A 26,637-nucleotide genomic window follows, 5' to 3' on the forward strand; every position below is an offset into this window, starting at 1 on the left:
GCACCTTCGCTCCCATTCACCCTCTTCCACCTACTCCCCCCGCGCGGCGCGGGGGAACGGGGGTTATGGTCAGTCTATAGCGCTTCTTTGCCGCCGCTCCTTCTCGGTCGCTATTGTCCCCTGTGCTGTGGGGTCCCTCCCACGGGATGCAGTCCTTGCTGAACTGATCCGGCGTGGGCTGCCCACAGGCAGCAGCTCTTCAAGAACTGCTCCAGATATGGGTCCGTACCACGGGGTCCATCCCTCAGGAGCAAACTGCTCCAACCTGGATCCCCCACGGGCAGCAGCTCCTGCCAGGTCACCTGCTCCTGCGTGGGCTCCTCTCCACGGGCTACAGCTCCGGCCCGGAATCTGCTCTGGCAGGGGTCTTCCACAGGCCGCAGCCTCCGTCGGTGCAGGTCCACCTGCTCCACCGTGGTCTCCTCCACGGGCTGCAGCATGGAACCCTGCTCCATCGTGGTACTCCATGGGCTGCAGGGGGACAGCCTGCTTCACCATGGTCCTCACCACAGGCCCCAGGGGACTTCTGCTCCAGCGCCTGGAGCACCTCTCCCCCTCCTTCTTCACTGACCTTGGCGCCTGCAAGGCTGTTCCCCACTCCTCTCACTCTCCCAGCTGCTGTGTGGCGCAGCAGTTTTTTTTCCCCATCTTAAATCTGCTCTCACAGAGGCACAAAACAACATCACTTATCGGCTCAGCTCAGGTCAGCAGTGGGGCCCTTCCCAAATATGGGGCAGCTTCTAGATCCTTCTCACAGAAGCCACCCCTATAGCCCCCTGCTACCAAAACCTTGCCACGTAAACCCACTCCACGCACACACAAATCTCTTGTCCAGGTTAAACAAATCCCAGCATCTCAGCCTCTCCTCACAAGGCATGTGCTCTTCTGGCCAGTTTGGTGGCCTTTCACTGAACTTGTGCGAGTGGAGGGCCATGAAGATGATCAGAGGGCTGGAGCACCTCTCCTACGAAGAAAGGGCTGAAAGAGCTGGGGCTGTTCAGCCTAAAGAATAGAAGGCTCCTGGGTGACCTCGTTGCAGCTTTTCAATACGTAAAGGGGATGTACAAAAAAGATGGAGAACAACTCTTCGCTCTGTCAAAGACAGGACAAGAGGGAATAAATAGCTTTAAACTAAAAGAGGGGAGATTTAGATTAGATTTTCAGAAGAAATTCTTCACTCAGAGGGTGGTGAGGCCCTGGCACAGGCTGCCCAGAGAAGCTGTGGATGCCCCATCCCTGGAGGTGCTCAAGGCCAGGCTGGATGGGGCTTTGGGCAACCTGGTCTGGTGGGAGGTGTCCCTGCCCATGGCAGGGGGTTGGAGCTGGGTGATCTTTAAGGTCCTTTCCAACAGAAACCATTCTGTGATTCATTCCAGTTGGTGATGTCTTTCCTCTTCTGGGGGAGTCCAAAATTGGATGCAATGCCTAGAGACTATCTCAGAAGGCCTTACTGGGGGAGAGTAATCCCTTGCTTGGATCTATTCCCTGGTAACGCAGCCCAGGGTGCTGTTGGCATTTCTTGCTGCAAGAGCATGCTGCTGGCTCATCAACAGCTTGCTTTCTACCGAGTGTCCTGTGTACTCTTCAGCAGGTGTGCATGTGAATATAAAATGGATGCCATGTTAAGGTATTCAAAGACCTGTCTTTCATCTGCATTAGCCTGGATTAGTTTTCCAGTTAGTGCATGTGTTTGTTTCAGTAGGTGAAAACAGATCAGCTTTGCTGTTAGTTTGTCTGGAAGAGTAGGTAGTCTTGTTAATAAAATATATTTGTATATATTCTGAGGTGTTCTCATTATGTACTGGAACGTTTGAAGGGGGAATGAAAGGTGACAGGAGTAAGACTTCAGGCTTTGAGAACTACTGGTCTGCCACAGTTTTCTGTCATTCCTTTCTGTCAGAAGTGAAAGCTTGATCTTCAGCCAGAAGTGACAGTAACTTTAAAGCTGACCTGAGTGAATACAAGAGCAAACCTAAAGAAGAGGCAGAGGCCCATAGCCAGCCTTCTGAGGCTACTTCAGTAGATTTTTATTCAGGCTTGTGGTATCCACAACTGCTACAGTCTTTCAGTGACTATTTGCAGAACGGGATGGGCACTAAATTTAAATAAATAATTAAGAGGGTTGTGAGGATTTCCAGCCATTGTTAGCAAAGGCTGATAAAAATCACTTGCTTTCTCAGTCTGACTCCGTGATCTTGCTTTAAGCTGACCTCAGAGGGGATTCCTGACTGCTAACACAGGTAGTCCCACACCAACCCTCATGGCCTCTTGTTCCTGCTGCCCTCCTGACAAACATACTGCTGTGTGGTATGCTGGACAGGAGAACAGAAACCTAAACCAGCAGCACCATCTCCTTCCCTTTCCCTTGAAAAAAGTGTCTGTTTGGGGGTGCTGATGGGTGGAACAGGGAACTGACCCAGCTGAAATAATTCAGTTTAAGTTTGGATTCGACTGAAACCTGGTCCTTAAAATAGGAAGGGTGGGTACAGCTGCCTCTCTCAGCTACATCTGTCTTGCAGTGTTAATGGACGCACACTGTCACTAAAATGCTGATAGAGCTGGTGGCTCAGGTAAAATGAAAGCTCACCAAAAACCGTACTTTCCTCCTGTGATACAAGGAAATAGCTGATGCATGGAGGATGGAGGAAGCGTGACCTCCATCTGTTCTTTTCCCAAATTCCGTGAGGAGGAATATTTGCTGCTTTTGAGCCCAGAGAAAGCCTTCCCAGGGATTTCTGTATGTCTGAAATCTTATTTGCAGACCAGTGTGGTTATTTAAAGAAAGCAGAGCTGGCTTTTCAGTTCTGCCATAGCAATTGTACAGGCAACCTCAGTGCTATTTCCAAATTTATATTGAATTGTTTTTTTTTTCTTTTAAAAATCTGCCCTTGAAGCAATGCATTTTTCTCTATCCTCTTGAATGATTAAAATATACATACAGAGGGGTTGTGTGTCTACACACACATACAAATAAAGCGTATAGTCTTGTAGCGTGTGCCCTGACCAGCATAGTTTGTATAACCATCTCATTACTTTTGAGACTGGATTGTGTCACTGCTGTTGCACCTCACCCACTGAATCCAATGACCAAAGTTTCTTTCAAGCTTGTGTGGCTTCTGCTTCAGTGCAGCTGTGTTGAGATGTTGCAGTTTTAGTTTTCTCCTTTGGGCAGCTGATATGTTAGTCTGGAGGGAATTAAATTTCTCAGGGAACGACCTGCTGTTTCATCAATTCTTAAACTGTGCTACCAGGCTTTAAAGCCTTAAAAATGAACTTGCATCACTGGGAAAGGATGGCAGATGCTATGTATCTTGTCTCCTGTTTTTGAAATTGAAGTTTAATCCTTATTTGAGTACCACAGAGATCAATTCTGTGTGATTTCTAGGCACATAGCTAACTAACTGCTCAAATCAACCAGCTCTGGTTTCCATGGAGCACTCAGGAACAGGCACGTGCAACAGGATTTGAACAGGTGACTTTCTGTGCCTTAAGGCTTTTGAACGCTTTGGCTTTAGTTTCTGTATTAAGCTTCTTCTTCTTTTTTTTTTTTCATATACAACATTATATTTGTATAGGCTTGACCTAAGTGATACCAGTTTCCCAACTTAATTCAACCTTGAATTTTGTTCCTATAACAGAATCTTAGCATACGTTCAATAATAAAAACTGTGTGTGTAAACATTTATTTATTACACTATGCATGTTAAAGCTTACGTTGTTTTTGTTTTGGTGTATTTTAGGTTCCCATGGAGCTGGTCATCCGTCAGAGACTTTAACACCACTGATCGTTTGGGGTGCTGGAGTGAATTATCCACAGAAAGTCACATCCCAGTTCTTTGAAGACAATTTTTTGAAAGGTATGTAAAATGCGAAACTTAAGTGTGAGGTTTTAGTGGAAAGGGCAGTGTTCAACAGTTATATCTGTTAAGCTTCACTGACTTCTGTTCCATTGCAGTAAATGTAACCTGCTTTGTGCGAGAAAGTGTAGAAAGCAAAGGTGACAGGACAAACATATGGGGGATATAGCAAAACTGGATAGATAATATCAGAGTAATTTCTTCTTGAGTCATGGAACTGAGGACTTTCTCTTTGCATACGGAAGACTATTAACACCCTTAAAATTTGGTTCCAGAGGAGACTTACTTCTTCAGAAGACTCCTAGAGGTTAAAAGTTATTTGTACAGAAACATTAGTTGACATGTCCTAGGACCTCTTTCTAGCTCCACAGTAGAATCCTGGGAACTTGCCTAGAGCATCTTATCTCACATTCATCCTCGTAGCTGTTGAGGAAATGTAAACAGTCTTTCTCAATCAAAAACTGTGACTATTTTACTGTTAATTTTCCCCTTTGTAACTTATTTAAGGAAAGTAAACACTGCTATTAAAAAAAATATATATTTCAAAGCTATAAATACTGGTTTATTGAAATTTCCTTGGGATTTGAAAATCAGATGTGATTAACTGCATAAGCTCTTCCTTTTTCATGTGTTTGACTTCTGTAGCCTGCTCTGTTTCTTAAGATGCCTTGAATCTCTCATGGTGTTTCTTGGGATCAAATGACTTCATATTTTATTGGATTGTTTGTCAAGCTGCATTAGAGAAGAGAAAATGGGCAAAAATGACTTGAGACATGAGGTTTTAACCCCACCCTGCTCTTGAGAAGGTATTTGGTAACAGATTAAACAGGACTTGTCCAGCGTAGACAACGTACATGTTGTGCTCATTATTCCCTGCTGTAAAATTACAACATGTCAGATAAAATTGAAAATTAGTTGTACAATAAACAATGGAAAAAAATGAAAACAACAGATTTTGGTGTCTGGTGGCTTACGTGCTAGACTTTTAAGGACACTTAGTGTCTTTGTTTATCCATAATAGATGATTTTTACAGCTGTTGCAGTTTTGATTCTTAGCAGCTTTAGTACAAACACCAGCATTTGATTTCAAGTAATGATGAAAATGGTGTGAGAGCACTTCAAAGAAGATGACTGTTGAGCTGACGTCTAGGTACAAAATAGAAAAAGGGGGTGGCTGCTACCAGTTAGGAAATGTTTATTTTCCTTAAAGCAGGGAATATGTCTGCACCCTGCTGTGCCTGCTTCATGTTTTCCTTGTAGTGGTGTTTTGTTTGTCTGTTTGTTGATTTAAAAAAAAAAAAAAAGCCCTTCATTCTGACCTTATTCTGCAGCCTTCCATCTGAAAATCACGGTGCTATTTGGCTTAGGCACTGGTTACAGGTTCTTAATTGTCAGGAATAATCTCTCTTTGAGTTCTGAGTGTCTTTGAATATACTGAGAGTTGTAATCTCTATTTGAGTAATAACTATCTTCTAAAAAGTGAATACGCTCTCTATGGTAGCATATTACATTCTGGCAGTGTATTACAGCTTCCAGTAGGCTGTGCAGCATAAAAGAAAAGAAAAAATTGTTGAAATGGAACTTGACACTTTCTCAGGTCAGTACAGTTCAGCTACTCCATTAAGTTACAAACCCGTATGTTTTCATAAAACTGCGATATGCAAGAAAAAATGATTAAAATAATTTTCTTGAAAAGTTCTCTGAATTTGCCTTTCCTGCTCCATAGAAAAGAAGCTGAAACCATGTGCAGGTAAAGAGAGATTGCTTTATTACTGATGTATGCAGGTGTCAGATTTATACTTGAGTTTGCATGTGCCAGCGTTCAAGTTCTTGCATCTACTGACAAAATCCTTCCTAAGTTCTGAGTTACAAGTTCTTGGAAACAGCACAGTATTTTCAACGCTGGCCTACCTGAGCTCTGTTCAATGCAAGTGGGCTCTAGGCAGCTCAGTGAATTGTCTCTCCTCTCATCGCCATCAAGGGTAGGTGCCCCCAGAGGCGGTGCTGGCAGTCAGGACTCGGTCCATCTAATTTGACACGCGATGATTAGCGTGCTCCCTGGGTACTCTGAAGGACACGACGCCCGCTCCGGATGGGCAGCCTTCTCCTCATCAGTCCATTCACCTGTGCGTTGCCTTCCCTCAAGGCTGCCCGTGCAATCCTTGTGGAAGGATTCACGACGGCAGAGCCCCATCCTGCGGGCAGTGTGTAGTGTTACCAGTTTGGCTGTTGCCTTGGCCCCTCAGGGAAGAGAGAAAATGGAGCTGCTCTCCAGCTCCTCAGCATGCACACACCCTGCCAGGTGGCCTTCAGATGCCCGTCCAGAGAAGCCTGTAAGTGCGTGCTGGTGGCTTTCACCCACAGGCTTCCCTTTTTCAGAGGAAGCTCAGCCTGCTTTGCTGCACATGAGGTTTCGCTTCCGTGAGGTTTTATGAGAGGCTTGGTTTGGTCCATGCAGCCTCGTGCTAGTCTCTCTTCAGCTGGCACCTCCCTGCGGTTTCCTCTGGACTGTTTGCAACTGACTGCCCTGCAGGCTGCAGGGCAAGGGAAGGAAAATGTCAAACAAACTGGAAACTGCTGAACGCTGTACAGGAAACTTAAACAGAGAGCTTGAAACACAAAACCAGCTAGGGCAGCATCTAGATTCACCGTGTCTCATTCCCAGGAGTGCAACCCAGCTTGGCCAGTGTGTAGGTGTGTCCTGTTCTTTGGGAACACTTGGATTTCATATCTTACAGTGCCTGGTCCAAGCCTTGTGGCTCAAATTATTCTCCTCTTGAAAATATATAAACAAGGGAAGCAGAGAAGTAAAAGTTTCTAGGTTTGCTAGAAGCTTCTCCAGCAGAGCTACAGTTTCTTCCTTCCCTAGACACGTTGTATGTGTATAGACTGTTTTTCCACGTTTTTGATTGGGAAATGTTATTTAAAAGGGAAAAAACATTGCTTTTATATAATAAAAATATAGGAGAGAATCTGTCTCTAGAAATACAAACCTGCTTCCTGCTCTGGGAAGCAAAAGGAAACAAACTTGCTCATTTTGGTGCAAGTTTAATACAGGATTCATGATAAATGCTGATAATACTTCCCCCGTGTTGCTATGGGAACTCACTGCAACTATTTCTTACTGCTGTTAAGATGCATGGCTGCTGTTCAGGGTGCTCTTAGCACATAAATAACAGTGAACTCGCAATCGGGTCCCTGAAGCTTGCAGTGGTACGAGCTAATTGCTGAAAATAAGTGTGGTACATGCAATATTCAAAATAGGAATGTTTGGGTCTGGTGCTGACAGGGTATAGTGAAAGACAAAAAAGATACAGTCCGGATTTGAATGCTTATTGTTGTTTGGAAAAATAATGAGGTTGAGCCAGAACTTTGAAATACGGCTTACCAGCGCTCTTAACAAAATCTGTTTCTGCTGCCCTTAAACTTTCACTCACTTAAACCCAGAGGATGATTGTAGACAAAGTGCTTATACTGGAAGTGGTGTAAGTGAGGCAGCTGCAATTCGGAGATGCTGGGCAGAGCCCTGCTTGCATCTGTGCTGTTTCTGTGGTGCCGTTTGGGCAAATAGCATTAGCAGGGCAGCGACTGGTCCACTTAGCTTTGTGTGTTTGTTTGGGAAAGGTGGCTGTGTCCCTGTGGCTAACATTACGTTGGGTTCCCCAGTTGAGGATAAGTTGCCCTGAATTCTTTACTGCTGTAATCAAGGTCTGCTCTAGGTACATAGCTGACAGCATTTTAAGTACTGTGAGCAAGCCTTTCTCAGCCCCTACCATTTTTCTCCTGTGTATCTGATTTTTTTTAAACTTGAGTTACCAAAATTGTAGGGTTGGTGGGTTTTTTCTTTCTTTTTTTTTTTTTCTCGTGTTATTGTTGTAGGTATTGGGTGAGCTAATTTAAACACCAGGAGAAGGCATGAAAAAAAACACCTCAACTTTGTTTTGAAATAGCTCTCTACCCCCAGTGAAAACAGAAAATTTCCTCTTCATTTCCTTAGAGGTTAATGGAGAGCAGGAAAATGCTGTTTTCAACCAGATTTTTGTATGATGCACCATAGCTTCAGGGGTTTGTCTCTGTCTCTGTCTTCATTGTAGTTGTTCTGATTACTAAATTGTTGAACTTTTCCCTTGAGCTTGCTTTTAGCCAGTATTGCATATGGCACATATGAAGTATGTTTGTACCACTCCGTACTGGTACATTAGAAACCTTTGGTTAACCTTTAAAAAAAAAAAAAGGCACTTGAAGAGATTTAAACAGTCTTCCTAAACCTGAGTTTGATTCTTTTAGTTGGTACAGAAGATAACACATCACTTTCTGTGCTGTGCTGAAAAAAAATAAAAGGCTTGGACTTTCTTCAACTGATCTGGGTCACAATTGCAGGCAGCAATTTATCCTGGTGGATAAAAGAAAATGTGAACTGAAATGAACGCATTTTATTGTTTCTGCCTGTTGTGTTCCATCCATAACCTCTCCTGAGCTAGCATCCTAAAGCCAAATTATAATTTTCTTTAGTAACAACACTGTTCAGAAAATGCCAACAAGACATTAAATGTCATTTGAATTATCCCTTTCAAATCTATTTAGACTATTTGTTCACGTGCTCTGTTATTTCTTGCAGAGTGGAAACTGGAGAACCTGAAGAGGCTGGATGTCAATCAGGTATCAAATATACCTAATTTAAGAACTCATAAGCTTTCAAATGGAGTTTTGTGTGATTTAAACTAATTGAGGGAACTTGAATGAATCATCACACTGACTTGGCATTTCCGTGGAACGTGCAGGAACTGCCCCTATACTGACCATAAGTGATCTAAGCTTCTTCATGTTAACACACAGCAGCTAGGTACGACTTCTTTTCCTGAAGATGCATTTTCACGCCATTTTTAATTGCGATAATATGCCTTTTTAGAAGGAGTGCAGTACAATATGTGAGGTATTCCTTGCAAGCTCAGTGTCAGTTATCTGATTGTAACTGGAATAGCATCTGTTTTCAGAGTGGGATGTTTTTGCAAGCTTTTAGAAATAGCTTGTGATGCCTTCCTTCAACTTTCTGCTTTTTAAAATATTTTGGATCTGAGCTATTGCCTACTCCTATGTAAGGTGCCTGGCTAAACAAAGAAAGTATAGTCTGATGGCCATGCTTCCCAAGCTAGTGAACATCTGCATGCTTTTTGCTACATTGAAGTTAACCAGTTTTATGTTTAGCGTCGTTTTTCAGAGCTATTTTGATGTCTGTATTTTTGTCACTTTTTTCAGAAGTTGCTATCACTTATGAATCAAAACCAATTCTTACTGTACCATTGAACTGTTTTTTTTAACAAAGTCTGTAGTATGGCCCAGCCACTTGGCTGTTTAGACAAATATGTAGCATTGCACTGTGAAGGAAGAAGGAAAGGACAACTTAACCCTTGATACTAAATCAGCCGATCTTTTATAAATCAAGGAGATAATGTACATCTGTGCACTGGCAACTTGATTCTTCCTTTATCCCGTCCTATGAAACCCAATGTATGAATAAGACTCCAAACATGATAAAACAATGGAAAGAAACTTTTACTGTGAGATTAAAGTTGGGAAAGCTTTGGATAAGCTGCTTTCAGCAAAACCCTAGTATGAAATTAGAGATGGATTTCTGCTTATATTATACTACATACTCTCTGACTACAAACAAATGATGTTTTGGAGTCTGCATCTGCACAGTAAACATGAGGCTGCAGCAGTGCCTTTGATTTCAGCATAGTTTCTTCAGATTTATGGTGGAGAAATAAAAAATCTTAGTGTATAGTTATATACTGTAGAAAAATATAAACCTAGTGAAAATCCAGTGTTTATCATCATAAGTAGAAGGTAATGGTAACTTATTTTCTGAGAAGCCTCGATGTAGGTAAAGGTACCTTCTTGAGGGTTAAGGGCTAAGTGGACACAGGAAAAGATATAGAGCCCCTCTGTGAAGGGGAGAAGTTGAGTAATCCTCACTGTGAAAACTTGGGAGGAGCATTTTGAAAAGCAAAAATTGTGCAAAAAATTGGTGTATTGCTTAAAACTGTAAATATGAAATGAGTGCTTTCTGTGGTATGTTGTCATAAAGCAGTATGCTTCTGAGCGCAGTGAAGAAGGTACTGAATTCCTGTGAATAAACACCTTTTTTATTTTGCTTTTTAAACTAAATATATAGTCTTGAAACTTTATCAGTAGTGGAGTCTGAACATTTTGAATCTAATCATTTCATGATGACTACAAGAAAGAGTAAACGAAATATTATGAAGTAGTGATGTTATAACTTCACAGTTTTATACCATTTACTGTTACAAATGTAGATACGTTAAAATTAAACTGAACTTATTAGTTCTAGAAGCTGGGATTGTGTTAAAATGGGATGTTTCTGTTTGCACAGGCTGATATAGCACCGCTGATGGCTTCCCTTATTGGTGTTCCTTTCCCCCTGAATTCTGTGGTAAGTAGTACAAATGTCTTAACATATTATGGGAATCTGCGTGTCTTAAAGGAAGAGATTTTGGGGACGAGATAGAAGGGGAAAGATTACAGTTCTGGGAAATTGCTCGAGGGTATGAGACTGCTTCTAGTTTTAATTTTATGTGCATATATTTTCACTTTGGAGCATAAACTTAATCTTTTTATATATTATATAGTACTTTAATTTGCAAAGGCAGTCGATCCTTTTATAACCTGCAACCTTACACTGTTGAGCTATGTAAAAGGTTTTTGTTTGTTTTTTAGGGATGGTAAAAATGCAATATGGTTTGAATAACATTTGATTTTGATCAAGAAAGCTGAATATGTAAACAAGATAGTTCTTGCAATCTAATGTTTAATTATTTCTTGTGTAATTTAGTGTGATGAGTTTTTTTCAGATGGTATCTTGTGCTTTTAATTTCACGAACAGTGAGAGAACAGTCTTCACTGAGATAGCTTTTTCTTTGAATTTGCTTCCTATGTTTTTGTGTAGCCCAAAGGTTGTCTAATAAATACCTAATTGGCAATTAGCATTGCATCAGCATGCTCTGATGCTTCTCATTTTCCATTTAAAACATCAAAATACAACACACTTTCAAAATATTTCTTCTGCAAGCTCTGCCCCAGTCCCCCTGTCTTGCAGTGATTGCTGGACTTGCAAAGCAACCTGAGAAAAGTGTCCTAACACTCACTTTCTCATCCTGAGTACCAGGCAAGTCAGGACCAAGCAAGGGTTTGAATGGAAACCTTCTAGATATTTAAAAAAAAAATGGCATATGATGAGTGGTTGAGGCTTTATTACTATATAATATGTAGTTTAATTAACAGTTTGCATTATGTGCCTTTGTGTTCCTGTGAGAGCTGGGATAATATGAGCAGTCTTTGCAATGCTGAGAAATGATGTAAGAGCATTGTTAAGGTGTTACAGTAGTTATTTAAGTAGTAATTTGAAGCACTCTTACTGCTCATTTGGCCCACCATACAGTTGGAGAAATTCCGTTGTCTCCCCGTAAATTTTTAAGATTTACTTATATATTTATTTATTCTTCCCCAGGGAACCCTGCCTCTGGAATATCTGAACAATAGTGCTCATTTCAAAGCAGAGAGCATGTTTACCAATGCTGTTCAGGTTCTCGAGCAATTTAAGGTAATTAAACGTGGTGGAAAAGACAAATATCTCTTTGAATAATAATTATTATTGTTCTGTGTGAAATAATTATAGCGGGCCATGCAGTGTATATGGCACGCTGTGATTCAAAGGACTAAAATTGTACACACATACTAGGTGGTGCTAGCTGTGAACTGTATCTGAAGAGGTTTGAAAGACTTCAATAAAACATCTCCTTAGTAAGGAAAATGAGCCACTTTTTCTTGATTCGGATCTTAATGCTGATGTTTATTGATGTTAGTGTAAACCTGCAGCAGTGTGTAGGTAGGCCTGAAGCTGAGCACTGATTTCTGCTATTGGTAAAGGAAAATTTCTTTTTCAGCAGTGGTTGGGAGAGAAGGCTCTAAGGCAGACCAGTAAACAGATCAAAAAGTAACAGGCACATGTCCATTAAAGAAATTAAATTAGTGTGTTGATTAACCTTTAGATTACGCTTAATATCTGTTGTATGCTTTGTAAGCATTTATCTCTGCTTTCTATCTTGATTTGTCTCATATTGGATATTATAAGAACATATATGTGGTTCAAAAGGGGGGGGGTGAAGGGTTTTGTTTCACTAGATGCTGTTTAACTGTGGAGTAAAATCCTAAAAAGAAACAAATCCTAGAAGTTTTAGTTTTGGCAAGACATAGAAATGCTTTGAAGGAAATTTATCATCTCCACAGATAGGAAGCAGAGTCATGCAGAACTGTTGGGAAAGCATGTGACGGTGTCAGAGCGAGGAAGTCACTTGAGATGACCTGTAACATGATGATTAGTGCCTTCAGCACCTTCTGTCCCTTGAGCGCACAGGTTCCCAAACACAGTTTGTATGGATATCAAATTGGCCATGTCAACAGCAGAGTTGCTTTCCAGTCTCTGGTGGTGGAGAGCTGGCATGTAGCAGAGGAAGTGACTGGCTGTTGGGATGTGAAGTTGAAGTATGCTGGCAGAGCCTCCGCAGTTGGAAGACCTCTGCTCTATGTATTGAACAAGTAAATTGGCTCTTTTTGGTTAAATTGTTGTCTCAGGGAATGTTTAAGAAAAAAGTAGTTCTAGTCCTCCTTGTCTTTATTTTTATTCTGTAATTTTGTAGTGTTGAGCTATTTTCTTGTTGGGTAGCTTGTTTCTAGAATTGTTTTGGAAGGTTTGTTTGTGATTTTTGTTTGCATTTCTTTGCTGAAGCAGAAGTAGCACACTGCCTTAGACATGCCAAGTGGGTTTTTACTTTTCCTGTGATGGACTGACCAGACCACAGTTTGTACTCCCTGGAGAGAGGATGTTGTGTTGGATGGATAGGATGAGACATGTGGGTTGCTACTTCAAGCTGTCAGATTCTGGAAGCAGTGTGCTAGAGTTCTTTCCTCTGCTTTATGCCAGCAGTCAAACTCAAGTCAAACTGGTGCAGGAGACCTTAAAGATGTTTTGAAGGGCCTTGGGCAAAGTGACTCTGGCATCCAAGCCTTCTATTTTTATCCAAGTGCAGGTTAATCGATCTAACAGTATTGCTTCAGCACAGTTGCAGCAGCGTTCCAGTTCCTGTCCAGCATAAATAATGCCACTTTCACAGGAGACTGTCACTAAAGTCTGTTAGGATTTCTAGCCATTTCTTTCCTTTCTCCTGAAAACTGTAGAAGTCCTGTAAAAAAATCACTGCTGTAGAGAGGGAGCTGTATTTTACCTACTTTGGAGCAGCTCCGGCTTCCCGAAAAACACTGATTCAGCACTGAGGAGTTACACAGACAAACGTTTAACACCTGGTTTCTTGGACACTATATTGGCAACTTGATTTAATTCCTTTTCCGTAGTCTTAGAACTTTTCTGTGGCTTAGTTTAATGCCTGACATAATTTTTGTTCTTGTTGCAACTTACATTTAATGGTTTAACTTTTTTCTTATGCAGGTTAAGATGAATCAGAAAAAGGCAACTACATTGTCATTTCTGTTCACACCATTTAAGTAAGTGCGTGTAAAAGCTTACCTTGATTGTTTTAACGCTTTGGTATTTCAGTGAAATCCAGTGACAGAGAAATCTGGCCTCTTCCTTCCTTGTTAAATGATAATGTTTATCTAACTATGAAACTTCGCATTAGAATGAAGATTTTGTGCAATAAATTTCTGTTTAAAAGTTCTGGTTAGAAGTAGATCTAAAAAAATAATAATCCATTCCTTACACTTAATCTTTGGTTAAGGGTTATTTACTTAACTTTTTTGACAATATAGATATATAGAGACTGCATGGTAACTCTCCCTGATTTCTTTTTTGCTATGTTCTTTTATCATTCCTGATGAAAGGTGCTATAGGGCTAGGAAATACAAACGAGAAAGAGAACAGATTGTACGTATATCAAAGTTGGACTAAGAATTGTTTCTTCTGCAATTTAAATTCTAATGAATAGCCAACAAACAAAACCCCTTGCAGCCAGAAATCAGGCTCAAACTCTTTGTGTTGTCTAGTATTTGTTTTCAAGGCCATGAAGGAATTTTGAAAAAGATTTGTGTATCTGTGAGCTCTGTGTTCCAGTGTACGCAGCCGCTACTGACCTACTCACCCATCAGTCTTATCCAGCTAAAGCTGCTTTATCCTATTGCCCTCTTCCTGCCCCAGAAGTTTTGAGAGAGCTTTGCTATGGGTGCGCATGATCGGTTCTGCCTTTAGTGTGTGGAGTGCTCCAAAAATGCTTTGTCATTGAGCGCAGCTGTTTTCCTTTGGGAAATAAAACCGATGTTAATTAAGATCTTTAAATCATAGGAGCAGTAAAGTACTAGACTCTTTTCCTGTGAAGTACATTTAACTGCTAAATAAGATTGCTGTCTTTCCGAATAGAGATTTATTGTGTGAGTTTTATACCACTAGCTTCTTCAAAGGGCAGGGCTCCAAGACACTTAGTTTCTGAGACCCCAGTTAAGTCAATCACGGGCACATAACAAATGCTTTGATTTAAATTCTGATTGAGAATGAATGACAATTGCATTACCTAATAACTTACTGATCTGTATGGAACAAAAATGCCATATGCAAAGGACAGTCAGTCATCTTTGGTTCTGTGGGGAAATCTGTTAGATTGTCTTCACAGCTCTTCTTTAAATTTCACCTTTCTGCAAGAAATGTCTGATTCTGTAAAATAGGGTGTATTTTCTTAACATTGAGGTTACCTGTAAGAGAACTAAGAGCTGCTAATTGCCTAATGAATTGGTGTTTTCATCTTTTTTTTTTGGGGGGGGGGGAGGAGAGAAGGTGTATTTTGGGTTGAAATGTTCTTGAAATGCTTGAGACATTTATCACTTTGAAAATATAACTAAAACTTGGTATAAAAATATTGTTACTTTTTAGCATGGTGCATTGCAAAAATACATTTATTCTACTTTCTCTATATATTCTTAAATAGTTTCTGAATCAGAATTCGGGGTAGTGGTTTCAGGGGAAAGGTGTGTGAAACCAAAACCATTCCTTGGATGTGTGGATTAGCTTACAGAAGGTGTTAGCATGTTGTGTGTATAAAGACTGGCCTTGGTTCCTCAAGAAGATCTTGTTTCTCTTCACTCTAGGAAAGCAAGAAAAGACTCATATCACAGACCTTCCCCTGCTTCATGGGGATGTGACTGTGAGAGCAGTGATTGTGAGCCTGAGTGTCAGCTGCCGTTGCTGATCCGATGCATTGGTGTAAGCCAGCTTTCACCAGTTGTCCAAACAAACCTTGCTTGAACTAGAGTGAGATGCTCGGGGAAAGGCGTGTATCCCCTTTTGCTGGCTTTACTGTGTAGGTCAGGCAGCGTGTGTGTTTGGGGGCAGAGAGGAGATGGGCATTTCAAGTCTTCGCAGCTAGCCTTGTCCGTGTTAACTGTCAGAACCCTCAAATTTGTTAACACATGTAAGTAGTTTTTCTGCTGTGTGCTACCGAGCATGTTTTGAAGGAGAGAAGCCCAGAAGGCAGCAGCATTATTGCCCACATGATCCAGTTTCAAATCCGGCAATACAATACATGTTGTCCCTGATATCACTACGCTAAATAAAATTGTGTGAAAGGAAGAGTAAGTACAATTTTGTATTAGCAGTCTCTTCAAAGATAGCAAAAATCTCCACAGATACAATACAGGACTAAATTACCCCATCTTTGGGTATCTGAAACAGGAGATCTCTTGGTATACTGTTTCAAAATAGTTGGTAGTAGTATAGAGATTCCATTCCTGCACAGCTATACACTATTTGGACTTGTCAGCATAGGTGTAATGAGAGGTTTGGCCACAAATTTATGTTAATCTATGATTGGCCTGGTGCACTGTTGAGCACAGTTCTGTATTGTTACTTCTGACCACTACTGGCCTTTCATTAAGGTGAGAATAGCTTCTTCCACCACTACTCATTGTTTTGAATTTTGTACAAAGGAGTTATATATCCTTTTTTAATCTTTCTGGTGCATGAAATGTGTAACGTGATGCTCAGAAACCGTAATGCTTTATTCCTCCCTAGTTTATAGGAGGTTAGTGAAGCATAGTTCATGGCTTTGGGACCATCAACTTTATGTGGAAATTTGAAAAGTAAATACTCAGTCTTGGAATATTACACATTCTGTTTCAGTACCTTGATAACCCGAAAGTAAACAAAAATGCCTTAGAATTGAGCTCCTTAAATTACTTAAGTTAAATGGTGTAACTGAATAAATGTTGTTTAAGTCTGTGTAACTGAAATGTGGATGTGAATTCCAGAAGAAATATGAATGTAAAATTTCAGACGGAGACATTCTATTTCCATAGAAGTTGATACAATTACTATTAAAGCTTTGTTTATACAGAGGGAGATACATTCACAGATAATGCGTTCTGTAGAAAGAAAACTTTCCAGAAAAACTCAGCTTATTTTTTCAGCAAGAAATAGCATAAAAAGGTATTCTTATATTCTAAGGGGGAAATCCTGTTTCTGAGCTTGAATTTTCAAGGCGTATCATTGCCACGTGACTAGAAAACTCTTCATGACCTCTGATGCAATGACTCAAAAACTAGCGTTTGAGTTGCACATTGAATCTCTCACACCAAAAGCATTAAGCTAGTTTATCTATACGACAAGCCTGTTTTTATGCCTTATTTATACAATGCTGGCAACAGAGAGGAAGTCTCTTGAAGTGATAAAAGTCTCCTGATTTCCACAAGGAATCTATCCTCTAGTAGAAATGTGGCTAGCGCAATGGGTGGAGAGTAAAGGAGGCCATTGGAAATGTGCCTTTCTCACTTGGATCCAAATTGCATCTCTGAAATCATCTGTCAAATTTGTAAGGATGGGGAGGATGGATCTGGTCGTTGTTATGCAATGGAAACTTCCCTAAGTGTCTACTTGACCACCTTTGAGGCCGGTCAGAATTTGGGTAGCTGTATCTATTAATAGGGATGTGTCTGGCTGTCAGTGTCGTTTTCATTTAGTTAAAGTCTCTTCATCAAGGAACGAATCTGTATAAAAGTGTGTCCTGAGGCTACCTGTGAAACTGAGTATACATTTTAGAAGGAGCTCAGCTGCAAGGGTCTGATTCTGCAAGGCAAGGTGCACAACCTGCTCCTAGAGGGGTGAATACACAAGAGCAGAAGCATCCTCTGCTTATGTGCAAGTCACTTGTGAGGCTTATGTTGAATAATTCTTTAGAATATTTATAGGCAATTCCAGTTGGATATCTGAAGGGATTACTGTCTGAAATGAGTTTTCCTCCCACTTCCTTCCACTCCCTGCATTTTTCTCCAGCTGTGAAAAGCAAGTCGTCAGAGGTTACTTGTGTAACAAAATCCTGCCGCGTTCCTGAGACATAGGCACAGTGCCCTGACCTTTGTAAGTAAGAAAGGCAGGTACCAAAATACCAGATGCTTTGAAGAAAGACAGAGGGAGGACAAATCTGAAGACTGCGGAGAGAAAGACCGATGTCCAGGATAGTGAATTATCTTAGCATTCTGACCACTTGATGTACCTTAAAGCAACTGCAGAGCTGGCACTGTTTGAAGAGGAGTGTGCCAAGGGGCCAGATGCTGCTGTTGCAAAAGCATTCCCAAAGCTAGCACCTCCAGACTCTGCAAGAAATCCTAAAAGGAGTAGCTGGAGGACAGTTGTAGTGAGGTGAGTAGATGGGACATCAGTGTTGCATTGAAATCATCTTAAACCAGTTAAAACAACTTGATTATTCCAACAGGTGCAAGAGATTTAAGATATTAAATTACACAGAAGCACAGGAGTGCATTTTGTGTATGGCTGGCATACGCAATGCTTTCAAGCAAGACTCTGCTTCCAGCTGTTCAGGTTCTGGTTGACCCATGGTAAGACAGCAGGAGCAGTAGGTTAAGAACCACCACGTACAAAGAAGAGATGGGCAGCTGGATTATGAGTGCTTCATTTCCTCTAGCTGTGCTTTTTCGAATGTCTTTGGCAGTTTATATCAACAAGAAAGGTGGTGTTTTTTTCTTCAGGAAACAGCATAACTATTACTCAAGGTAACCATACCACCTTGATGTTGCATTCTTAAAGTAATTTAAGTATTCTTAAGTAATTTCACTGCTTGAATGCTAAATTTTAATAATCCAGGAGTTATTGGTATGTATAATCAAGCTATGACTTCCATAACTATAGTTCTACAGGAAGTCCCTGCATTGTAGTGTGTGCGGTGTTCTGCAGTTAGGACATGTTTCTCCCTCACTGTGCTAAAATGTAACATTTCCTTCCCCCCTACTCTCCCATATAAATTGAGATATGACTGCCTTAAACATTTGTAAGGATTTAATTCAAGGATGCATCAGTCATGTAGACTGAGTCTTTGCACGTAGTTATGCATCGTGTATTTGTGCTCTGCCCTTGTGAGGCCCCACCTGGAGCCCTGCGCTCAGCTCTGGGGCCCCCAGCACAAGAAGGACGTGGGTTTGTTAGAGTGGGTCCAGAGGAGGACCACGAAGTTGCTCAGAGGGCTGGAGCACCTCTCCTATGAAAAAAGGCTGAGAGAGCTGGGGCTGTTCAGCCTAAAGAATAGAAGGCTCCGGGGTGACCTCATTGCAGCTTTTCAGTACTTACCTGGCTTATAAGAAAAGATGGAGAGCACCTTTTTGCTTGGGCAGATAATGACAGGACAAAGGGGAATGGCTGTAGACTAAAAGAGGGGAGATTTAGATTAGGTTTTCAGAAGAAATTCTTCACTCAGAGTGCAGTGAGGCGCTGGCACAGGCTGCCCAGAGAAGCTGTGGGTGCCCCATCCCTGGAGGTGTTCAAGGCCAGGCTGGATGGGGCCTTGGGCAACCTGGTCTGGTGGGAGGTGTCCCTGCCATGGCAGGGGGTGGAACTTTATGGGTTTTAAGGTCCCTTCCAACCCAAACCATTCTGTGATCCTATGTTCTGTGATTTGCCATGGCAATAGAAAATAGCTCATTCATAACGTGGAGTGTCTGTGAAGATGTACAGCAATTTCAAAGAAAGGCCATATGCACAAATATCTCTTTTCTTCTTCCTTTCTGTGACTGAAGATACAGCACTCCATTGTTCCCTCTGTCTGATGGCCTTTCAAAACTGAACTAAGAAATATTTTGACAAAATTGACATTTGGATCAAAGTGAAATGAGTGACTTCTCCTCCACCATTAGGTGGGGCAGGGTCCCTTAAGGTCAGTAAACACAGTGCATCCTTTAAAGCATCAAGTTCTTGTTTTGTTTAAATAAATGGCATTTATTTAAGTAAATGGCGGTACCTGAGATGCATGTGGTTATATACATTAAGGATTGTTAGATGTATTAGAAATTACTGTCTACTATAAAACACATGTTCTTTGGCAAAAAAACAAAAAAGGTCAGCTTCTGTTTCACTGAATGTGCTGTGTCTGAATCGCTCTGAACGATGATCAGGGAGGATGCAGTCCTCTTCGAAAGCAGGCACCCTGCTGGTCGCAGGTTTCAGCACACTCAAAAGCTTTCAGTTTTTACATACAGAGCTTACTGGCGGTGCTTTCTGCACAGAAGGACTGGACATAATTGGATTTATTATCAAGTAGGAAGTAGGTCTTTAGAAGAATCTAAGAGGCTAATGTGTAAGATAAAAGTATCGCAAGATTTGTATGTATTTGCCTGTCGCCTTGTGTAAATCTCATTGGCCTTTTCTGGGAGATTACGAGGCTTCGTGTAATGAGGATGGCAGGGGGTGTGCAGGGCAGGCAGCGGGGTGGGAAGGGCAGAGGATGTTCATCACGGGGGGAGTCAAGTGGGAGAAAGAGCACAGGGCTCTTTGGATCTCACTAAGAAAGGCACAACAACAAATAGGGTAAAATAGCTGCTTTAATAAAATAAGATTTACTCATTATCTATATTCTTTTTACTTTAAGTCCCTTTGGATGCTGGGCACCCCACCTCATGTTCCTGTAGCATCAGGCAGAGCCCAGATGGATTTTCCCACAGCATTGCACAGATCCTGCCCATGGAGAGGTTCCTTCTCTTTGGTCATTGAAACTGTTATGTGATTTGCTTACAGTAAATCAATTTTATTTATTATTCCTACTGTCAAACAAAACAGAGGTTCACATGAGAACTTCCTGCTGCACTGTGAGATAAAGGCCAGGCTGTGCAGGCAGTATAAGCACTGGGTGCGAGCTGCCCGTGGCTCCTCTGTTACAGCCATCTGGCTGAGCTTGGCCAAGGGGTTTGTGCAGCACCACACAGCCTGAAGGCCATGCTGGACGTGCAGTGCAGGCCTCGGGTGGCTTGATTCAACTCAGCAGCTCGGTGGATCACTGACTCCCCTATGTACGATGGTCTCCAGGTCAGGATTACTGCAGGGAGGCAGGCCCTAGCGAGCAGGGTTACCCAAAAGTGCATTTCTGTGCCCAGGGGACCCTGTTATTAGGTGCCTGCCTCAATCTACGACATGTTGTGTCCACGGCTGCATGCCTCAGATGCAACTGGTAGGAAAAGGGTAGCTGCGGTTTGGGTGTTCGGCACGTGGGACCGTGGAGCAGAAGACCTGTGGCACAACACAGCAGGCCCATAATACTGCAGCTATCTAAACGTAGCTCAACGCATGACATAAATCCATCATGCATCTTGCAGAGGAAAGGACTGGCTTGCAGTATAGGTAGGGCATTATCATTTAGTCTGCGTATCCCCTGCACTACCGAAATAGAGGAGACTAAAAATAGTTCATTTTCATTCCTTCAAGCATCTGCATCTTCCCTATTAAGCTGCTTCCTTTTCCGAGGCTGCTGCACTATGTCCCGCTGACTCCTCAACCAAAACACCCCGTCCCTGTGAGATTCCCGCTCCGGTTCCTCAGTTCCGCTTCGAAGCGTCCGGAGGGACCGCATCCGAGTGGCCTCTGCCTGTCTGCAGCTCTTGCAGTAGTAGTTTGCATGCAAACTCGGGCTGTACGCTGCCCGGTTATCTTAATTGTTTCTGTTCAGTGAATTGGCAGCTGGCAGTTAGCTTGCCTTCTCCTTTTCCTCTCATCTTTGCTATCTAAAGGATTTACATAAATATCCTAAGGCACTTTGCTGTAGAATATTTGAATGTGCTTCATCGGGGATGCTGATTTGTGGAAATAAAGGCTATTTTAGTTTTTAGCATTTGGTAGCCTAGGATTAAGCCATTAGCAGTCAGACCCCTTCCTGTGGTTTCATTTGTGTCCTATTTCTTCATTTGCACGTTCGTAAATCTGAATGTGAAAGCATAGGTTTTTGAACTTTATCACTAGAGATGCTTTTTGGTATCTTTAGCCTATGGAAGTGTATATTCTGTAATTTCATTATGCTTTACAGCTTAAAAAACTCAGGACTTAGAAGTGTCTTATTACCCTTCTTACTCCTCCTCTTTATTTTTTCAGAGTGCCTGATGTGGTGCTTTTAATATTTATTAAAAGAAAAAAGTTTGCAAAGGCAACTGATGACAGCCCTACAGCCAGACTGGCTGACTTACTCTAGCACAGTAGTTGGAGAACTCAGAAGCCACAAAAACCTAGCTGAATTGTAGCCACTACAGAGCTGGAACTTCTGGCAGTGGAATAGCAGGAGGCGAGAGGTTGGATCAGGAGGAGGTGGAATATTGAGGGTCCTGGGCCTTTAGCAGCAGCGTCAGAGGTACTTAACTCTTTAGTGTGGGTTAACTCTTTAGTGTATCGTTTTCTTTAGCACTGCCTTATCACACTAAAATGTTACTGTATTTTTTCCACGTGTAAATTAGTTGCATCTTCTAAACTACCAAAACTAAATTTCCTAGGACTCGCCTCTTTAGTAGTGTAGGCTGCATTTTAACATTTTACTAAAATGTTTTCAGCTGTCTCTACAGATTAAGCATCACCAAGTTGCCCACTGAATCATTTAATCTTTGGTATTTCACTATTTGATCAACACTGAAATAAGTTTCTGTATCTCACAGTATGTGCTTTCTGTCTGTCTTTTGAAGATACAGTAAGACAACTCTTTTTTTTGAACAGGCACGTCTAAAGAACTAGAGCAAACACATTTTAAAAATGGAGAAAATCAGCTTCTGAATGTTAAAATGAATGTGTAATTTGGTAAAGTCCATGAAACTATAACACCCTATTTTTTCCTGATCATTACTTCTAGTAGCATCATGTACTCTGTACTTTACAGCGAGTTCAGTGAAAAGTAAACATCGTGGTTCCAGACTTTGATTTCTGAAATATCTATTTGGTTGATTTCCTCCATGGCCCACTGAATGAACTCACGACTTTGCATCGTTTGCTATTCACTTTCTGATAATTTTCTGCTCTTGATAGGGAATTGTGAGGGCTTTGTATTATGCATTTCATTCTCTTGCTACAAGGGTATGCACCATGCCTTTAAAAGAAATGATAGGATGATAAGGTTAGGCTTGATTCTGATTGCACTATCATTAATATCAAATCTCTGCACTCAGATTGCTTGTTAGTACGAATTTGATGTGAATCAGGAATAGGCATGCAATCACATTTCTTGTGATTGATCCTCATCACGCACTGTAAGTATCTTGCTTTGTCCTTTCCCACCTGATCTCTTCTGAGATGCTCTCTGTTGTATGGTGGAGTGTTTGAAGGCAGCTCTCGTAGGAGACTGGCTTTGTTTTGGGATCCTCTTGCTGCTCCGAAAAGGCTGTGAAAAAGTGTTGTTCCATTACTTGTACATCTTTTGAATAGCAGCCCTGCAAAAGCACCGGGCTAGTTTTATATCTGCACTTCCAAGATGCCATTTCGTCAGCAGCAGTGGTGTGGATCAAAATAATAATAGTTGGTCCTCTAAGTACTATTTCAGCTGATTGCAGAATTGCTGAACTGGAAGCAATCTGTCCTTCTTAGTATGACTCCCTCACAGTGGGAGAGTTGGTAAACAGTCTGAATATATTCAACTGCTTCTGTTGCTGGCTGTTTTCTCTCCTGGTGAGAGCAGAGAGATGTTAGTGCTGGCCCCACTCAGCATGACGAGAATGCAGGTGTGTGGCAGAGACCTGGGCTGCTCCGTGGGTGGGATGGTGCCAGCGGGAGAATCTGATGATGAGAGGGGCAGCGTTACTCCAGGGGATTCCTTTCAGGTTGCAAATTACCAAAATGCCAGCAATTTTGTTGGGAAGAGGACAAGGATCTGTGACCGCTCAGCCTTTTGAAGGAAGAGGTTGCTCGGACTGTTTGGAAAGCGTCAGTCTGGTGCCTCTTTCATTGCAAACTGTTTGGGAGTTTGAAATTTCATAGCAAAGCAGGTGAGAAGGTCTGCCGTGTGTGATGTTGCCATATGTGCTGGATCGACATGAGCTGGCAATGTGCGCTTGCAGCCCAGAAGGCCAACCGTATCCTGGGCCGCACCAAAAGCAGCATGGCCAGCAGGGCGAGGGAGGGGATTCTCCCCCTCTGCTCTGCTCTCGTGAGACCCCACCTGGAGACCTGTCTTGAGCTCTGGGGTCTCCAGGACAAGAAGGACAGGGCTGGAGCACCTCTCCTATGGAGACAGGCTGAGGGAGTTGGGGTTGTTCAGCTTGGAGAAGAGAGGGCTCTGGGGAGACCTTACAGCGGCCTTCCAGTGCCTTTAGGGGGCCTACAGGAAAGCTGGGGAGGGACTCTGTATCAGGGAGTGTAGTGACAGGACAAGAAGTAATGGCTTTAAACTAAAAGAGGGTATGTTTAGATTAGATATTAGGAAGAAATTCTTTTCTCAGAGGGTGGTGAGGCCCTGGCACAGGCTGCCCAGAGAAGCTGTGGGTGCCCCATCCCTGGAGGTGCTCAAGGCCAGGCTGGATGGGGCCTTGGGCAGCCTGGTCTGGTGGGAGGTGTCCCTGCCCATGGGAGGGGGCTGGAACCAGATGGTCCTTAAGGTGCTTTCCAACCCAAACCATCTGTGATTCTGTGTTCAGGAGAAGCTGACACATACAAAATCCTAGTAGGCTTTATTCAGGTGGCCTTTCCACATCTCTTTGGGGTTCATCATGAGGTTCAAAGGATGTATATCCTTACCCTCGAGATTTTTGTTTCCCTTCAATGGAAAAAGTTGGTCTTTTTCCCCATTTCCTAATACCTAATATGCAAAGTTAGATGATGGATGTCTGCTGAGCAGCTATTGCTGCTGGTGGGGTATGGGTTATAGAAATGTGATCACTGTTTTCTGCAAATCTTGTCATTCTGAAAGTGTTGCAGAATGCACAGGTTTCAGTGTTTGTTTTTGCTAACGGGGAGAGTAAAAAAGGAGTGATGGATGTAATGTGTATGAGCTGATGGTGGTGAGGTACGTGGAGTTTGTCCTGGAGAGATCGAGTTCTCATGTAATAAATTAAGCTCTCAAGCACGAGTAGTCTATTAGTTTTACATACAGGGATGCGTGTGTGTTTGAGGGAACTGAAAACAAATTTGTTTCAACTGCTTGACAGCAAGCTTTAAAAAAGAAAAAAGAAACTCAGCATTTTTCTTCATACATTGCATCTGCCAGTCTGTGATGCTTCCTTGACTTTCATGATGAAATCTGGAGCACTTTAAATGTTAAACTACTACAGATCCTAAGGGCTGTGGGTTTTTTATAGCATAATTCTGGAAAATTTACTGTACGATATAATGACTATAAATCATTATCCAAATAACCAGACATAATAAAATTACCATACTAGTAGTAGAGGGTACAGATGTCATTGTAAGATGTCTCTCTCCGTTCTGTTTCATGGCTTGGCTGTAGCATGCTGTGTATGCTGTTGGGGATGGTAATTCTGTAGCGTGATGATAAATAAGATTCGTTGGCCAAAGAGAGGTCCCCTTGACATTGCTACGGTAGCCTTGCTTCATCACAGTCTTGTTATTAGTGCTGTCAAATAGCTTAGCTTATATGAAGCGTGAATGATGTGTTAGAAAGATTAATCCTGTCAGGTATGCTTATGAGAAGGGTAGCTAACATCTCATAAGGGATAGTTTACAAGCACTTGCACAATTAGCCCAATTGTTTTCTTTCATAATTAACTATGTTTATTCACGGATGAAGCTGTGATTTCTGTCTGGAGCTAGAAAGCTAATTTCAGATAGCCATATTGAAAAACAAAATTACCCTTCTCCTGGTGCCACCATCATTTCCTGTGAAGAATGTGGAGTCCTAATGTTATTGTGAATGCATTTATATTATTTATCATATACAGGACTATTAAGTTCTTAGTTTTTTTGTTCAAGTTAAATCTCAGGGTTCTACACTTCACAGTGTGTGAGCGATGTATTTTGTAATGCTTTTTTGTTCAAAGACAGGAGGAGAGCTGAGTTGACTGACTGCGTTCTCTTTCCTATTACTAGACAAATACAGAGAAAACAAAACTTCTAGGATATTGTGTTACGGAAAAGTTTGACTTTTACTAGTTGTACTTCAAATTTGGTATTTGGTAGAACTGGATGGTGATGGGTAGCCAGAAGGAGCATGTACATTCACAACTTTAAGCTCTCTTTATAGAGTTCAGAATCTTTTTAATGATGATCAGTAAACTCACTTAATTACTATTAATATTAATTGCACATATGTGCGTTAAATGACCTTGAGAATACATTAGCATGCTAGTAGTGCCTCTGGGATTGCTGCACACTGAAACACAGGGAAATAACTGGTCTGCTTATCCTTGTCTCTGACACTATCTGTTTTGTATTCCAAACCTTCTGAATGGTTTCAATTAAGTTAAAATTAAACTAACCGGTGCTAAGAATGGTTCAAGATTTAACCTGTCAGATTCACATTTGCCTTGCAGTTTTGTTGTTTGGTCACATCTAAAATGAAAACCTACCAAACAGTTTTTCCAGTTTGTGCTCTGATCATTACTATTAGAATATAGTAGCATCTCATAAATTTTGTCTGTAAAGAATGAAATTCTTGACACCTGATAAATTTTATTCTATTTCTTCTCTTGCACTGAAATCCTGTATGCGTTCAGGTAGTCAAAATTAACCATCGATCATAGTCATCTTTGAATAGATGCAATACTTGTTTAGGTATTACTTTTTCCTCTTCTCCATTCCTTCATTTTTGGGTGGTTCCTTACTGTTTGCCTCAAAAGGGTAGGTTTCAGCAGTTTGCAGCTTTGTTTTTTCTTTCTCCAGAGTCTGGTTACCTTTTAATGTATAGTAGTATACTATGGTGGAACCTCTCATTGCTGAATGCATATGGGTGGAGCTAAGTCCAGTAGTTTTCAGCATTGCCTTGAATTCTTAATACTTCTAAATATTCTTAAATTCCTCCTTTAGGTTTTCTACAGTCAGCTGTGGGCTGTTTATTTAAGTCCCTGTCTTCTCCCTTCTCTAGTCAACTTTCCACTTCTGTTCATGTGTAAGCTTTATCTCTTTGATCTTTCTGCTACCTCTGCTGAGGATGCGTATCAAGATCCTTGGTGGATGATAAACTGCTTATGGTGAACTACATTCAGCCCTTAACTGAGGGATAATCTGCATGCTTAGTAGCTCTTCTCTTCAGTCTGGTGTGAGATGTAAAAATCCTCTCATCACTTATTTTAGTTTTTGTTGAATATGGAGGCAAATAATATCTAAGATGACAATCAAACTTTGTATTCAGGATGAAACTTGCGTTTTGATACAGGTATGTGTGAACAGTCTTTAGTTTCTGGTAGAATTCATTAACTTAACACAAAAGTAATCCATAGATAATTGTAATGTCAGTACTTGAAATCCATGTGTATGGAAGTAAGGTAAAATGTGTGGTACGATGTT

General features: G+C 41.5%; 1 protein-coding gene across 3 annotated transcripts in view; it reads left to right on the forward strand.

Annotated features, from left to right (window-relative positions):
• PIGN (phosphatidylinositol glycan anchor biosynthesis class N) overlaps positions 1–26,637 on the forward strand; it is a 111,587-nt gene that overhangs the window by 34,984 nt on the left and 49,966 nt on the right. For all 3 annotated transcript variants that reach the window (XM_083823533.1, XM_083823531.1, XM_083823532.1), the window contains exons 8-12: positions 3,741–3,857; positions 8,476–8,516; positions 10,252–10,311; positions 11,386–11,478; positions 13,381–13,436. In XM_083823533.1, coding sequence (XP_083679659.1) covers positions 3,741–3,857; positions 8,476–8,516; positions 10,252–10,311; positions 11,386–11,478; positions 13,381–13,436 — 367 coding nt within the window. The remainder of the gene's footprint in view (positions 1–3,740; positions 3,858–8,475; positions 8,517–10,251; positions 10,312–11,385; positions 11,479–13,380; positions 13,437–26,637) is intronic.

The sequence above is a fragment of the Anser anser genome (assembly GCF_964211835.1).
Source record: "Anser anser genome assembly, chromosome: 2".
NCBI lineage: Eukaryota > Metazoa > Chordata > Aves > Anseriformes > Anatidae > Anser > Anser anser.